The following is a 16,724-nucleotide window of genomic DNA, read 5'->3' as shown; positions in this document are numbered from 1 at the left end:
GCTCCTGCCAGGACAAGATGGAGGCCACAGCAGATGCAGAAGCAATGGGCTGCTGAGGCCGAGGGGCCGGGGCAGGGCCCCTGTCCTCTGCAGTACAGTGCGGGATGGGGAGGCTCCCACAGGTACAGTGCGGGATGGGGAGGCTCCCACAGGTACAGTGCAGGATGGGGAGGCTCCCACAGGTACAGTGCGGGATGGGGAGGCTCCCACAGGTACAGTGCAGGATGGGGAGGCTCCCACAGGTACAGTGCGGGATGGGGAGGCTCCCACAGGTACAGTGCGGGATGGGGAGGCTCCCACAGGTACAGTGCGGGATGGGGAGGCTCCCACAGGTACAGTGCGGGATGGGGAGGCTCCCACAGGTACAGTGCGGGATGGGGAGGCTCCCACAGGTACAGTGCGGGATGGGGAGGCTCCCACAGGTACAGTGCGGGATGGGGAGGCTCCCACAGGTACAGTGCGGGATGGGGAGGCTCCCACAGGTACAGTGCGGGATGGGGAGGCTCCCACAGTGGAATGCAGATGACGGGATCTACCAAACAATGATGGCCACCTGAAGAGGGGGTGCAGAATGCAGGCCGCTGTTCAGACCAAATACAAACACCATCCTGGTGGTTATCGCTGGGAGAGCAGGGTCCACTCCCCAGTCAAGAGGTGAATGTGAAGATGAAACGAACTCGTACTAGACAGGCACGCAGAGGGGCCCTCGGGCCTGCGCTGGCAGGAAGTGCCTCCTGGGAGCACACTGAGGGCCTGCAGGCAACGACAGGCACTTGGCTTCTCAGACCAGAGCAAAGCTCAAGCAGGTTCAGGCATCAATTTATTTATTTACAACAGCATTTTAGGAAGAAGGCAAACGCGCCCACCCTGCTCTGGTGACCCAGCCCCAGCACTCCACCTGCTAGTGCTGCCCAGACCTTGGCACCCACTGCACCTGCAGCAGGGCTCTGGGAGCTCCCGAGGCTGTTCCCCAGGGACATCAACTCTTCTCTCAGCACCCAGCATGCAGGTCGATTTCCAGGGTCCCAATGGGACTACGACCAGACAGTGCCTTGACCACCCCCATTCAGAACGACCAATGCTACCCCTTCCCCCCAACACCACCCACCGCACAGAAACAGGGCTCCAAGTCCAAACAGAAAGGACGCAGGACAGTGAGTCCTGGTCAGAGTCGCCACATTTCTGCACTGGAACCTGGGTCTCTTTGGGTGGGCATCACTGGTGGTCCCCCACACCCATGCTGAGAAAACTGGGACCCGGCTTTCTACTTCGGCCAAAAAAAAAAAAAAAAAAAAACCCAAACCCCAAGAACTTTGAGGACATTAAGTAAACTTTAGGAAACAGAAAAAACAAGATAGCAGCCGGTGCCCCAAGCCCTTGGGGCCTTCCAGCCAGTCTCACAACATACCTGTGGCAGTCCTCGGAGAGCCACCAGGCTGGCTGGGGCTGAAGGTGACTGTCCTGCTCCCTTCCCTAGCCACTCTGGCTTCCAAGCGGAGGAGGCAAGTGGGGCAGTGGCCAGGGGAGTGCCCGCTAATTTACAGTAAAAGACAGACTGTGGCAACCCACTGAGGAGTGGGAGGCATTGGCAAAGGCCCTGGGAAAGAGGCCATGTGGCTGGGGGAGCCTCGGGTTCTGGCTGGCACTGCAGGAGACACAGTTAGCCCAAGTGGCCCAAGGCAGCTCCAGAGGCAGGCCCAGCACGGATGAGAACCCCAGGGTAGGCACACCTGGACTGGGAACTGGGTGATGGTCTGTCCAGTGACTGGGCACCTCTAGGAACTGAGGGAGCCAAGGGTAGGAGGCCCCAGCAGGGCTCGGCCAGCTGGCAGTATGGCCAAGACCCCAGGCCTGAACCACAGGAGAGAGTCATTACCTATAAATATCCAGAAAAGTGTCAGTGGTGCTGGACACAGGTCCACAGGCACCTTTTGTGGCAGGCTGTCTGTCAGGGGTAGGCCTCTAGGACTGCCTGGCACAGGGGTGGCCCCGATCCCCACTGTCTGACAGTAGGCAGTAGGGATGTGGCCCCTGGAGTGTGAAGGCCCCACAGCACTGGGCTCAAGTCCACACAAGTCCTCTGGCCAGTCCTGTCAACTCAGCACAGTGGAGGACTGCAGGGAGCATGCCGGGCTCCAGCGTTGGCCCAGTCAGCTACCCACACCAGGGTGCGCAAACTCAACACCAGGACGCAGACCCACTGTCTGACCTAAGAGGAACAGGATCAGTTCGGAGTCCACCCTGGCATGGCCTGACAGATGTGAGGAGCTGAGAGGCCATGGCTGCCGGATGCAGCTCTGCAGGATCAGAAGACAGTGAGGGTCAGTGGGAAGGAGAGATGGGAGCCACCAGCACATCACAGGGCAGGAGAGCCAGTGCACGTGGAGGTACAGTTAGTTCCTCAAGGCAGCCAACCTGGGAAATCAACAAAGGGTTATGTGAGACAGGAAAGGCAGAGACCAGCTAAAACGCTGTGTTCACACGTCAGATGCTCAGAGCCAAAGGCCCCTCCCTGCCCAGAGCTCACGATCCTTTTCAGATTTCCAAGGTCATCCTGAGACAACAGGAGTAAAAACACCAGAAACAGTCAAGTACCACGAGCCATACTTACAAAAAGTAGATTTCCTTTTTTCACCCCAGTTCTAGGGATTGAACCCAAGGGTGCTCGACCACTGAGCCACATCTCCAGCCCTCTTTATCTCATTTTATTTTTTATTTATTTATTTATTTTTTCTGAGTTCAAGCAGAGATTTATGACAGAGAGGGTCTGCCAGGCTGCCCCTCTGCAAGGAGCAGCAGCCTGCAGGAAAAACTTCTAAACTACATAGTCATGTACAATGGAGTAGTTAAAAAATAACAGGTCTGGCCCTGTGACTGTTACTTGACATCTCTGCTGTGGTTTTGGTTGTTAGGGACTCTTTCAGGGTAGCCCTACCAGGAAGGTCATGCCTGGGTGGGCAGGTGCTGATTTTCAAAATGGAGTTAATTTGGCCTCAAGACCTAACAAAGAGTACGTCATTTTATACGAGGGACTTGAGCATCTGAAGGTTTTGGTATCCTTGAGGGTCCTAGAAATCAACCCACGACTACCAAGGGATAAGTGTGTTTAGCAAATGGTGTGACTCCCTACTGTGTCCAGCATTGACCTAGGGGAGACTGGACTGTGAGGAGAGGGTGGGGGAGGACTTTGGGTGGAGCTAAGTGGACAAGGTAGTGTGAGAAGGCTGGGGTGGGGTTCATTCAGGGAGGGGGCAATGTCCCAACCAGTATGGAAGAATCAACCTGGCTACAGATGATAAAGCAATATGACTCAAAGTGTTTGTCATCTATAAAATAGTTTCTTTTTAAAAATATATTTTTTTTAGTTGTAGGTGGACACAATACCTTTACTATATTTATTTATATGTGGTGCTGAGGATCAAACCCACTGCCTCACATGTGCTAGGTGAACATTCTCTTTATTTTGAAACAGGGTCTCAATAGGCTGGCCTCGAATTTGTGATCCTCCTGCCTGAGCCTCCCAAGTAGCTTTGATTACAGATGTGTACAACTGCAACCAGCAAAGATTTCCCTTTCTGAAAGGAGCTGTGTGTACACAAACCTGTGATACCATATCAGACACAAACTGCCTCCATGCAGGGCTGACCACAGGCAGATGAAGAAATATTGAGAGCCCAGACAGGGGTGTTCCTTGAGCTGAAGACCCACCACTTACAACTGACAGTCTGACTGCAGGGGGTAAGATGACCTAGCCTCAGCCCAAATGCCTTTAGTGTCTCAAACTTGCAGTTGTCCCCACAGACAGAGTACAGGCTGATGGCTGCTCAGGGCACCTCCACACACCTGCCCCCACACACAGAGCACAGGCTGATGGCTGCTCAGGGCACCACCCTACCTCCGGGACAGCTGGTCCTCCTGGCTGCGAACAGAGCTCTCCCCCACGGCAGAGGCACCCTCTGGCAGCTGGCTGAGCTGGTCCAGCACCTCCAGGCCATTCTCCTCAGCAATCTGCACAATGAGGCTGTCCACCTGCTCCTGAGGTGTGGTCAGTGTGGTGGCTGAGCTCATGGAGTCCTCCATCACCTAGGGAAGAGCATTCTGGCCTGTCAGGGCCAGGGCTGCAGCAGCCCTCCACAGCCTCAAGGCCCCGTCTCACTTTTCAGTCTCCACCCACAGGCACCTTCCTCTCATGCTGATATCTTCAGGATGCTCTCTGCTCCCTCACCCCTTCCTGCTGCTCCTTCATCTCATTCCCCTACTGTGTGCACCAGCTCTGAGGGCACTATATACACCTGTGTGCTCACCTATCATCTGGTGTTCCCTACACTCTCTCTCCAGGTCCTGGCGGGACCACTGCAGAGGACTTTCAGCAACACCAGGATCGAGCACCCTCCAGTCCTCAGCATAGCAACTACGTACCGACGTGTGCACATCCAGATTCTGCACCTGCTGCTCAAACCTGTCCATCACGGCAGAGACCTTCTGCAGGTCCATGGTGCTCAGGGCCTTGTCCAGTGCTTTGGTTACCTGAGCCATGTTCTTTGTCACCTGGGACAGGAGAGGGTTGGAAACAGGACTAAGGGCGAGCAAGGGTTGCCCACCAAGAACAGGTCCTCTGAACTCCAACAGGAGCCCAGATCCTTAAGAAATGCTGTCAACTGAATACACAAGCACAGTACCCAGCACATGAACACTTAAGAAACAGAGAGGAAATTCACAATAGCCAGATTGTGGAACCAACCTAGATGCCCTTCAATTGATGAATGGATAAAGAAACTGTGTATATATATACAATGGAATACTACTCAGCCATAAAGAATGATAAAATTATGGCATTTCCAGGCAAATGGATGAAACTGAAGAATATCATGCTAAGTGAGATAAGCCTATCTCAAAAAACCAAAGGACGAATGATCTTGCTGATAAGTGGATGATGACACATAATGGGGGGTTGGAGGGGTTAGTGATAGGGTTAGAGTTAGGGTTAGGGAGGGGGGCAATAATGGAGTTAGGAAGGACTATATAGAGGGAAAAAAGGGGTGGGAGGGGTGGGGGGAAGGGAAAAAATAACAGAATGAATCAAACAACATTACCCTATGTAAATTTATGATTACACAAATGGTGTGCCTTTATGCCATGTACAAACAGAGAAGCAACATGTATCCCATTTGTTTACAATAAAAAAACAAAAACAAAAACAAAAAAACAGTGAGGACATAGTGGTGCTGCAAGCTTGCACCTCTCTTTCAGAGGGGCTCTGCTGTGAAACTAAGGGGTCTAATGAGACTCCCCAGCCCACCTGGGACAAGCCTGGTCACACAGGCTTTGCATCTTATGCTTTGCAGAGGACCCCAGCCCACTGAGTGGCCTTCCTGAGCCCTTTCCTGTGTCCACCCAGCACTCCCCACTGCCTCAGCTCTGTGCTGACCCAGCTTCCCTACTCTGGGGCTGCCCCAGATCCAGCCACCAGACCCTTTTCCTGCTTCAGTCAGCACGAGTGATACCAGGACCCCACACTCACCCCCTTCATGGTCACTGCCATCTGCACCTTGGAGGTCACTGCATCCACACGGGATGCCATGCGGAGCCAGTTCACGCCTTCGTTCTTTTTGCGGATGGCATTCTCGGCATAGACTCGGGCACACTCCACATTTTTCTGCTGAAGAGCCTGATTCAAGGCGAAAAGTCCATGGGGGAAATTGGCAGTTTGTCTGCACGCTGACTAGGAGAGCCTGGTGGTGACCTCTTCAGGGCGTGGTTTGCTCTCATGAAGTGGGGAGGCCCTTCAGTTGTCCCCAGGCACCTCATCGACAGTGTTCATGAGGGCCGGGGTGCGACTCAGTGGTGGAGAGGGCCTGGGCCCCACGCCTAGCACGTGCACACCTCAAGTGGGAGCTCTGTAAAACTGTGATGCCTAAGCCAAGCACACCGAGATCAGGGCCTGGGTCCGAGGGTGGATGACGGCAGTCAGCCCACCAGGGTGGTTGGCCTGCTGCCGCTCATCCCAGCCACTGCTGCACAGGAGCAGAGGACAGAGCCAGAGTCCAAAGTAGATACCACTGCTGTGGGAATGGCACAAGTCACTGTCACACAGACTGTGGCCAGCTGCCTGGGAAGCCAAAATCCATACTCCCAGAGCTGCTTCACCAAGGAAGGAACATTTTATTGCTGTTGTTTTGGTGCTGGGGACTCAACCCAAGGGTGCTCTACCACTGAGCTCCAACCCCAGCCTTTTATTTTCATTCTGAGATGGGGTCTCATTAAGCTGCCCAGGTTGGCCTTGAACTTGCAATCCTCTTACCTCAGCCTCCCGTGGAGCTGGGATTACAAGTGTGCACCACTGCGTCTGGCTTTTTTTTTTTTTTAATCTTTTTTTTTTTTAAGCAATGCTGGAGCTTGAACCAATTGCTTCCTGCATGCTAGGCAAGTGCTGTACCACTGAGCTATATCCCCAGACAAGAAGGCAATGTTTTAAGAGCTGCCCAAGATTTTAATGGAAGTTCCACCAAGAGCAGGGGTCCTCAACTTTCTTTCTGCCCTGCCTTCTCAGGATTCTCCCAGGAGAGGCCCTCAGAGAGTTTCCAGTCCTGTCACATCACATGGAGGTCCCTCTACCTCTGCCCAGATCCTGATGCCCAGGGCACCAGCTCTGTAGAAGAAAATGATGAGATCATGGCAGGGACAGCTAATTTAGGCACTATTCAGGCAAAACAACTTCAGAATGTCAGAGGAACAAAAGGATGGACATTCAAAGAAAACCAGCAGAGGCTATGCACTAATCACCCCATCTGCACATCCCCATGGGCCAGGAAGGTAGAGACAGTTGCTGTCCCTTCTCCCAAGCCTGCTGGTCTCAGGTATGGAAGTAAACACTGCAGGGCTCAGAAGTCACAGTATGGATCCTAGAAGACAGCACCAAAACAAAACAGAAAAGCGCAGAAAAGAACAGAACCAAAAATTGGAAAAGCCACACACCTTCTTCACTTTGGCCTGCTCTGCCTTGGAGTCCTTCTCTGCCTTCTTGGCCAGCTTCTCCAGCTGCTTCGCTGTGAACTGAGGAGAAACCGAGACAACCTGAGCTGGACTGGACACCTGAAGCTCACATTCAAGGTCCAACTCCCCATCCCTCCCACCTCTGCCCACCCTGGATCAGCCACAAACTGCAAAGGCAGAAAGCCCACCATCCTAGGGTCGAGACTACAATAGCTTGAGGAAGGAAGATGCCCTCTGACAGGTTTTCTAAAACATCCATTCTCTCCACAAACATCCCAATCCAAGCCCTCCCCCAGAATGGAAGGCTAGAAAGGTCACTTTTGCTGACCCCAATTCCTGCTTACAGAAGGTTACTGATTTGTTTCAGGATACCCCCAAATAATAACACAGAATTCCAGATAAAAATACTGAAAATGCTGGGTGCAGTAGTGCACACCTGTAATCCCTGTGGCTCAGGAGGTTGAGGCACAAGGTTCCCAAGTTCAAGGCCAACCTCAGCAATGTAGTGAGGCCCTAAGTCACTTAGTGAGACCCTGTCTCAACATAAAAAATAAAAAAGGCTGGGGATGTAGCTCAACAGCAAAAGTGCCCCTGGGTTCAATCCCCAGTACCAACCAACCAACCAACCAACCAACGAAACACACAAAACCTAAAAGTATCATCTCCACAGGACTCTATGCAGACAGCTCCCAGAAACCTGACTGTCCTGCCAACACCAGGAAATGTCAATATCCCCATGACACCTTGCAGCTGCCTGGAGCCAGAGTCACTCCTGGCCACTGCTACCACCACCAGGGGTTGGCTTACTGGTCTTCCATGCACCTGATCTCCTGAGGGCCTGTGCCTACAGCAGCAGTGCCTCACAAAGATTTGGTGTGATGTGAGGCCACTCCAGAGCTACATATGGCCATCTGTGGACCCCACCTCTGCTCAGCCTCATATCAGTGAGAAACAAGTTACAGATACAGTTAACCCTGGATGAGTAACTGCGGGCCATTCAAAGAAAAAGTGTAGAAATGTGCCTAGGGTTATTAGGAAGCCCAACATGAGGGTCACACTCCAAAGTTCTTTGAATGTGACTTTCAAGCACCTCAGGGTGAAGCTTAACTGCTTAGTAGGACCATCAAGGTATACATAACACCGAGGCTTGTTTCTTAAGAGATAATACACTCAGTCTTTCATGGATGAGCTAGAGTGATCTGCTTCCACTCAGTCAGAGGCAAGGAATGAATTAATGTCATAGAGCCAGCTCAATAATCCCATCTATGGTCAGCAGTCTGGGTAGTTGTTCAACTGTTATAATCTGTCCCAACTTTGGGTTTTAGGATTCTGAGTGTTACTTGTACTATTTGTCCCCATTTGCTAATCACCAGGACAGGGCTAAGACAGATGGTCATTTAATACATACCTTCAACTGGAACAGGGTATCTGTAAAGAGAGAGGACATGGTTTGAGGACTGGAAGAAACATGACAAGCAGCAAGTCCAACAAGCAGATGGGCTCACTGAGACCCCTGCAGACACTAGGAGATGGCACAGAACAGAGACCTGACAGCACTGGCTGGGGCCTGTGCATGGAGTCAGAAGAATCACTAGTGGTCACTCCAGCCTTGCTAGTCGCAGGGCTGTAATCAACAGAGGCACTCCCTTAGCTAGTGTCCTTGTCAAGAATGTCAGGTGGGTGCATAGATAGGTCATGGGACACATGTAGCTCCTGGCCATGGTGAGAACTTGAGATGGTGGTTTACACTTAATGCAACTTTACAAAAGACCCTGGGATCCTTACAGACCTAATGATGTTTAGTACTTAACACTCCACTTTTATGTACTCAATCTTCCAAAGGTAAATGGGGGCCTGGGGCTGGGGCTCAGTGGTGCAGCGCTTGCCCAGCATGTGTGAGGCACTGGGTTCAATTCTCAACATCACATGTAAATAAGTAAAATAAAGGTCCAGTAACAACTAAAAAACATTAAAAAAAAAAAAAAAGTAAATGGATAAAAATACCCAAGTGATAACCAGCTACATGGCAGCTGCCATTTCTAAGCCTTCTGGCACAGGGTACCTTCCCTGCCCACACTGTAGATGGAGTGTCCTGAACAAATCCATTGTTGCCCCAACTCACTGCCTGTTCACCACATCAAGGGCCAGGTAGACTTGGATTGATATCAATTTACTCAATTTCTAAATCTGGAGAGTGCTGTGAAACCTGCCTCCTGAAGGGTTCACCGCCAGCACAGATAGAAGGCTCTAGGGGGTTTACCTTTACTTAGAATGAAGGAGAGTTGGCTGCTGAAGGGTTCCCCCCTTCTAGCCCAGCACAAGGGTTCCAGAGATTTCACCCTCACCCAGCCCAGCATGAGAGTGCTAAGAGCTGGTTTCTGATGGGTGCGTCACCCCTCAGCCTTGAATGAAGGTCATGAGTGCCAGCTCCTGAAAGGATCACCCCCAATTCCTGAGTAATTCCTGTGCATTTCACAGGTGCAGATCAAGGCTCCCCTTTGAGCTCCGTGCATTTAGCTATCTATCTTCTCTCAGTACAGGGGCTGCTCAAGGCCAAAGTTGGCTGTGACTCTGGAAAACAAGGCTACCCTGACACATGGGTGAGCCAAACAGTGCCACCAGGCCCAGTCCATCCCACCTGGCAAAATCCCCTCTGTTCTAGTCTCAGGGCCCTCATCCAGACTGTGTGAACAAGATCATGAAGAACAAACAGCTGGAGAAACTGGCTGAAGAACTTCTCCTCCAAAGAACCAGGAGAGCTTTTTCTTCAGGGGCAGTTAGGTTAGGTGTTACCTCTCATCACTCCAAGGTGATCTGCAAAGAATTCCTGCATGTTTTCTTCATGACAATGAGGTGGTTATATACTTTCTCCCCAAGCATTTTGGAAAAAAAAAGCTTTTGAAAAGAAAGCACTTTTTAATCTATCACACTACCCCATAAATGTTTCTGCAAATAGAGGTACCTTAGTTTTGCCATAGGTTCTTATTGTTCTTTGGAATCCCTGGGCCCAGGCACCACAAAGTGAAGGAGGGTCAGGGAGTCAGACTGCCTGGGTGGATGGTTCCCTTCCAACCCATTTCCCTATCTGTAGGATGATTGTGCAGCTCTGTTGTTGAGGTCAGGGGCTCACCCCTGGGCCCGGCACTTGGAGCTCTTTTCCTGTTTCTCTGAGCGGTGTTCTGGGGTCACAGAGTGCAACCACACCCCACACCCTTCCTGGTACCCTCTGTCCAGGCATTCCAAGGCCCCAAAGGCAAAGGTGTACATGGTGAGGAAGGCTCCAGAGTCCTGGTCTCCTAAAGGGATGCGGGGCCAAGACCTGGGGGTGGGTCTCGCAGGTCAGGATGTGGGGTGGGGGCTCAGAAGGCTGGTGAAGGTGGCATGTGGGGTCGGGGCCCATAGTATGAGTCTCTCGGGTCTCGATGTGGGGTCGGGGCCCGGGAGGCCGTTGTCGGGTGGGGAAGTGGGGTCGGGGCCCAGGAGATGGGTCTCTCGGGTCGGGGGCCGGGTCTCTCGGTGGCGTGGGGGCTCGGGGGTCAAACCCCAGGCCGGGGTCCTGGAGTCCGCGGCCGCCCCTTACCGTCCATGGCCAGTCCAGCAGCAGTACCCCCCGGGCCCGCGCAGGCGTCTCGACCCAGCCTCTCAGCTTCGCCGGGTGGGGACTTCCGGGTCGCCGCCACTTCCGGCCGCCGGCCGCTCTCGCGAGAGGACGAGATCGCGCGAGGCGCGCGGTTGCCGCGGTGACCGGCGGCGCCGCACACGGGCGGGCTTTGTGAGTCTCGGCGCGTGGCCGCGGAGGTGCTGGGACCCCGGCCTGCGCCGGCGGGGCGGCGGGCTCACCTATGGGACTTTCCAAAAGCAAGCCCAAGCCCAGGAAAGGTAAAGGGCGCCCGCAGAGCGGCGGGCCGGGCCGCGGCCGGCGAGCTGCGCGCTGACGCTCGCGTGTGTTTCAGGTGAGGAGCCGAGGAAGGGGTCCTCCTACTCGAGTTCGCGGTCCAAGGAGGCCAAGCTGGCAGACCGGGAGCCCGAGAAGCTCTCCGACAGCCTCCTCTCCAGGAAGGGGTCGGCCAAGCACGGAAGGCCTTCTGCGTCGTCGGAAGGTAGGGGCAGGCGGCCGCCTCGGCCAGGCGTTCGGGATGGGCCGTTTCCAAGACCCTGGCCGCGGGGGCGGGGGTTCGTTTCAGGGCCTGCGTGTAGGCGGTGAGTATCCGGAATTCCTGGTGGAACAGGTAAGTTCCGGAAGCGATTAGGTACGTACGGAGTCAAGAGGACTTGGAGCGAAGCCTCCAGGTGTCATGGGGGGCCGGACAACTTTGGGGACCACTGTGATTCCTTCGGTGTGCCGGGCCCTGGAGGGGAATTGGGGGCGCTGCCCGGCCGGAGTGCAGCCTCGAGGAGCCAACCAGTGAGACAAAGGACTGAAGCAGTGAGCAAATTTGTCCCCTTTAGCCGCTTAATGTGGAGTGGAGGCGTTGAGGCCGCAACCGCTGGAAGAAGCCGGAACACAGTCTTCCATCTACTTTGTCTTGGGACTGTTACGTATTTAAAACAGGGAGGGGTGATGGGACTTGGCCTTGGAAAAGTGTTTCTGGCTCCAGCATGGAGGCTAGTTGAGAGAAGCACAGAGCTGTAAGCTGGTGGGAACCAGTGAGGCTGTGGCACTAGGAATTCCAGAAGGACCCAGGAGGTGGAAGCAGCAGAACCTGCTATCTGATGGGATGGGGTTCATGGGTCAGATGAGAAAGAATAGTAAGAGGAGCAGTGATTGGGCAGGAGCTGGACTGAGCAGCTCAGATGAGATACCTGTAGGCCATCAAGGGCCGCAAGCAGGAGGCAAGGTGAAATTCAGGCACCGGGTTCAGGATACAGGCTGAACCTGAAATTCAGGAACTCCTCACTTAAAAGTAGGAGGCTGCAAGAAGAGCCAGGGTCCTAGGATTGCCTTTGTCTCTCAGGGTGACTTTAGCCACAGTTACAAAAAGCCATCAAATGCAACTGAGGCCAAAGCCTCACAGATGATAGAAGGGTTGGATGTCATTCTGCTGAGCATTCAGAATGGTCTGCTCAGCAGCTCAGCATTGACTAAGTCCTGACAAGGACTTGACTGTTATGCTCTGCTTCCCTCATATCAGGGATGGCTTCTTCCATAGTCCCAAGGTAGCCAGAGGGCCCCTGGTTCTCCTCACTGTCTGAAAGAGAGCTTTCCCAAGTGGACTTCAGCCACCCTGCCTGTCTAGGTTGGGCTCAGCTTTGCAAATTCACCAGGACTGGAGGAACTATGAGGCACTACAGCGGGCAAGACCTCTGTCAGCAAGGAACTGCCTGTTGGAAAGGCACCAGGCAGCACCTGTCACACAGCACCTCTTCAGAGGCAGGGACATGAAGAGAAAACAGCAGGTCAGGAAGCAAGAGGGAAGATGAGCTTCAAGATAGAAGGGAGAGTGTGTTCCTCCATGCCGTGGAATGTGTTCTGCAGTAACAAGGGACCAGCCGCTGACGTGCTGCACTGTGGAGCAACCCCAGAACATGATGCCACATGAAGGAAGCCAAGTGCACAGTGCAGTACAGGATGAGTGCTTGTATCTGAAGGTCAGCTCAGTGACCTCCTGGCAAGTGCAGGGGTGGGGATTGGCCACATTCAGCACAGAGACTTCTTGGGATGATGGAATGGAAATTTCTTAAAACTGAGTTGAGGGGTTGGGGATATAGCTCAGTTGGTAGAGTGTTTACCTCGCAAGCACAAGTCCTGGGTTCAAATCCCCAGCGCAGCAAAAAAAAAAAAAAAAAAAAAAAAAAAAAAAGTCTTTGTTTCACATTTGAAAACTGAATTAGGGGACTGGGGCTGGAGTTGTAGCTCAGTGGTAGAGCACTTGCCTGGCGCTTGTGTGAGGCACTGGGTTCGATTTTCAGCATCGCATCTAAATAAAGGTCCACGAATAAACTACTTAAAAAAAAAAAAAAAATGAATCGGCCCAGCACACCAAGGGGTTGTTGTCTCTCCCTTTGAAGCTGACCTGTATTTTCCATTGAGTGTTTTCCTTGCTTTACTCCAAAGGCATCTCTCTTTTGAGATTGCCATCTCCTACCCTGTTCTCCCTTGAATGTGTATCCACTTTCCTAAATAAACCTGTCTGTGCCTTAAAAAAAAAAATATGGAATTAGGCCAGGTGCACTGGTGCATGCCTATAATCTCAGCTATTCAGAAGGCTGAGGCAGGAAGATGCCAGGTTCTACACTAGCCTCAGCTACTAGGCAAAGACCTGTCTCAAAATAAAAAGTCCTGGGGCTGTAATTCAGTAGTAGAGCACCCCTGGGTTCAATCTCCAGTACCAAAAGAAAAAAAAAAAAAAAAAAAAATCTGGATTGGGCTGGACCTAGCTGTGCACACCTGTGTTCCCAGCTACTCAGGAGGACTGCTTGAGCCCAGGAGTTTAAGGTCAGGCTGGGCAATTTAATGAGACTCTGTCTCAAAATAAAACAAAGGGTCGGCAGTAGAGCACCCAGGTTCAATCCAGTACCACAAATTAAAAAAAAAAAAAAAAAAAAAAAAAGGAAAAAAACAAAAAGAACTGGTGATGTGGCTCAGTTGTAAAGTAGTAGAACACCCCTGGGTTCAATCCTAGTGTGGGGGCATGGGTTCCATCCACACACACACACACACACACACAAATCCAGTCTCAAAAGGTCACATGCTGTATGATTCCATTTGTGTAACATTCACCAAATGACAAAATTATGGAGATGGAGAACAGACAAGTAGTTGCGGGGACGGAGTGGATGGCGGGGATCTGTGGTGAGGGAACAGTCCTGTGTCCTACGTGGCATACATCTGTACACTGGAAACTGTACACTGGAATCTGTACACTGGAAACTGGTCAGTGCCAGTTTCCTGGTGTTGATATTCACTCAGTTATAAAAAGTGTAATCACTGGGGAGAACTGGGTGAAGGGTATATGGGAATTTTCTGTTGTACTTTTGCAGCTTTGTAAATGTATAAATATTTAAAAAATAAAAACTTTTAAAATATATCAAAAGTTGTAATTAAAATGTAGTTCCAGAATTTTTTGCCTTTTGCTTCAAATCAGACTAAATAAATGGCAAGGATGGATGACTTCAGGTTTTTTAAAAAATGTCTTCCAGTTTCAACCACTATTATGAAAAATATGAAAATTTGAGACTATAGCAGTAAATTCCAAATATTTGTTGTAATTTGAAAAGAAAGAGATGCTAAACAGTTACATATATTTCTAAATCCTGGTTCATCTTGTGACATAGACTTACTGGACAGAAGCAAAGGTCCAGTGTGCAGTTAACTGTTTGATGTGGTAAAGAAGCATAAAGACAAGATATCAAGATTGATTTCATATCTGGAAAAAATATATAGTTCCAGTACAAAAGAGCAGAACAATGAAATGGAAAACATGAAGAACTCTGTGTGTGCTTGTATGTGTAATGAGAGTAAAATAAAACTGGCACCAGGTAGGAATGATATTAGCCAAATTATATCATTATATTGTGTATGTGCAAATACTTAACAATGAAACCCACAACTATGTATGACCATTATACACCAATAAAAATATGGAAAAAAATAAGTAACTTTGATGCTTGATATCAAGGCAAAAAACAAGTGGAAAAGGGAAGAATTGCATAATAAATGATGCTAGGAATACTGTCTAACACTTCCAGGAAAAACACAAGTTGGATTGTAGCCTTTTGTCATACACAGATGACCAAGTGATCAGAATAAAATGATGTAAATATGAATCTGATTTTTCTAAACCTCAAAAACGGACATCACAAAGGAATATTGAAGGGACTAGGAAGACTGAGACAGGATGATCACAAGTTTGGATCCTGTTTGGGCAACTTAATGAGACCTTTTGCAATTTAGTGGGATCTTGTATCAAAATAAAAATAATAATAATAAATAAAGGCTGGGGATGTAGCTCAGTGGTAAAGCACCCCTGGGTTCAACCCCTGGTATCAAAAGAAAGAGAAGAAAAAGAAATATTGAAGATCTGCCAGGGATGGTTGTGTAGGCCTGTAATCCCAGCTACTTAGGAAGCTCACCAGAAGGATTGCGAGTTCAAGGCCAGCCTGGGCAATTTAATGAGGCCAGGTCTTCAAAAAAAAAAAAAAGAGGCTGGGATGTAAGTGCAAAAGAATGATACACCTGTACACTGCAGAATGTCTTTCTACACCAGACGAGTTCTAGAAATCTTGCCTGGCATGCATGAGGTCTTGGGTTCAATCTCCAATACTGCAAAATAAATAATAAAAAACATGTTGATATCACCAACCATCCATTCTCCCCTGTAACCAGGTTCATGCAATATTAAGGGAATTGGGGCACGTGAAGCAAGCCCCAAAGGAACATGACCAGCATATGACTGAGTGTCTTATCTGTGCATCTTACTGGGCTCCCATGTGCCCCAGCCTGGGAACCCTGGGCCAGTGGGTGGAGGGAGGAGGCTGGGAATCCCTTGGCTTTCATATCTTGTAAGGTGACAAACTCAGTCACCTTAACAAGTGTATGCAAATGGCAGTACCTGAAACAGCCTTTTCTAGCAATTTTGGCGGGTAAAGTTCTGTACAGAGGTGTCTCCAGAGTTAGAACCCTCTGAGCATCTGGGGCAGATCTGCCTTTATATCCTCTCCTTCCTGTGTTGTCACCCTGCAGGCTTCTCCCCAGGGCACAGGAAATCTAGAAAGTCTCCCGTTTCTCCCTTGAAGGAAAGCACTGTGCAGCTGAGTTGTAAATCCATGTGAGCTTTGGAACATTCATGCACTGTCTCTCCTGCTAACCCTGAGCCCAACTCCTTTACTCTGGCCCAAGACAGGTCTTGTCTGCATCGTGGAAGTTCCCCACACACCCACTAAATGCCTGGATGTTTTCTTCCCTCTAGAGAAACCTGATGTAAAGCAAAAGTCGAACAAGAAGAAATTTGTCATTCCGCAGATCATCATCACTCGGGCCTCAAATGAGACTCTAATCAGCTACTGTTCCACTGAAAGCGAAGAGCAGAGAACCATTCGAGAACAGGCTGATTGGGGCCCCTACCACCGACACAGGAACCCCAGTACAGTGGCTGCTTATGGTCTGCATACTAAAGAATAAACAAGCACCCCCAAACTCACTCTGAGTCTCAGCCACACTGGCAAAAGGACCACCCTCCCTGCCCCTTGGGAGGCAAGGGGTCCTCAGTCCACTAGGTTCTTCCACAGTGGCCACCTTGGTCTTACCTTCCCCAGGGCTGGCAGCTTGATGGAGTGACAGTGACAGGTTCAGAGTGAACTTTGAGGTGCTAAATGAATAAACTAGCATGTCCTGTTGGAAGTGGCTGGCTGTGCCGGGTGATGGGCAGCAGGTGGCACGGACTCTGACTTAGGTGGGCAGTAAGTACTTGGAAGTTATGGAAAATGGCCTGTCCCCAGACTTGGAGAAAAGGCCAGAGTCTGAGTACATCTTTGAGATGTAATGTAGAACAGTTGTAGGGCTGCCGTGTGCTACTGGCTTCTGTGCTGCCTGCTGTGCCTCGACCTAATGTGTCCAAGGCCCAGAATAGTGCAGGATGTACCCTGGGGTGGCAGACAGGGTACTCAGGCTTTGGAAGTGACCTTGCCAATGCTGTCCTGTCTTTCTGGCCCTATGGACAAGGGTCCTGGTAATGAAGGGCCACTCAGGGATAAAGGGATATCATTAGAAAACTTAGCTAACTCCACCCTCA

The 16,724-nt window shown here is 50.8% G+C and overlaps 2 protein-coding genes across 2 annotated transcripts; one reads left to right on the top strand and one right to left on the bottom strand.

Moving 5' to 3' along the window:
• Positions 1 to 803: 803 nt before the first annotated feature.
• On the bottom strand, positions 804 to 10,801 carry Chmp1a (charged multivesicular body protein 1A). The gene is made up of 7 exons (XM_047529875.1): positions 10,574 to 10,801; positions 8,402 to 8,421; positions 6,976 to 7,053; positions 5,522 to 5,668; positions 4,420 to 4,548; positions 3,896 to 4,083; positions 804 to 2,415 (listed from the first exon to the last, which is right to left on the bottom strand). Exons 1-7 carry the CDS (start codon positions 10,578 to 10,580, stop codon positions 2,394 to 2,396), a joined length of 591 nt encoding a protein of 196 aa, XP_047385831.1. The 5' UTR covers positions 10,581 to 10,801; the 3' UTR covers positions 804 to 2,393.
• On the top strand, positions 10,718 to 16,664 carry Spata33 (spermatogenesis associated 33). The gene is made up of 3 exons (XM_047529874.1): positions 10,718 to 10,872; positions 10,947 to 11,093; positions 15,903 to 16,664. Exons 1-3 carry the CDS (start codon positions 10,836 to 10,838, stop codon positions 16,112 to 16,114), a joined length of 396 nt encoding a protein of 131 aa, XP_047385830.1. The 5' UTR covers positions 10,718 to 10,835; the 3' UTR covers positions 16,115 to 16,664.
• The last annotated feature ends 60 nt before the right edge of the window (positions 16,665 to 16,724 follow it).

Source organism: Sciurus carolinensis, chromosome 16 (genome assembly GCF_902686445.1).
Source record: "Sciurus carolinensis chromosome 16, mSciCar1.2, whole genome shotgun sequence".
NCBI classification, from domain to species: Eukaryota; Metazoa; Chordata; class Mammalia; order Rodentia; family Sciuridae; genus Sciurus; species Sciurus carolinensis.
The sequence above is the reverse complement of the archived record's forward strand: the minus strand, read 5'-3'. Positions and strand labels throughout refer to the sequence as shown.

Bases quoted from the DNA above. Each gene is read 5' to 3' on its own strand.
- Chmp1a (XM_047529875.1), bottom strand. The intron at 4,084-4,419 runs GTACGTAGTTGC...GCTCTTCCCTAG, and splicing joins ATCTGGATGTGCACACGTCG to GTGATGGAGGACTCCATGAG. The intron at 2,416-3,895 runs GTAGGGTGGTGC...TTGATTTCCCAG, and splicing joins GAGGACCAGCTGTCCCGGAG to GTTGGCTGCCTTGAGGAACT.
- Spata33 (XM_047529874.1), top strand. From the start codon at position 10,836: ATGGGACTTTCCAAAAGCAAGCCCAAGCCCAGGAAAG. The intron at 10,873-10,946 runs GTAAAGGGCGCC...CGTGTGTTTCAG, and splicing joins CAAGCCCAAGCCCAGGAAAG to GTGAGGAGCCGAGGAAGGGG. The intron at 11,094-15,902 runs GTAGGGGCAGGC...TCTTCCCTCTAG, and splicing joins GCCTTCTGCGTCGTCGGAAG to AGAAACCTGATGTAAAGCAA.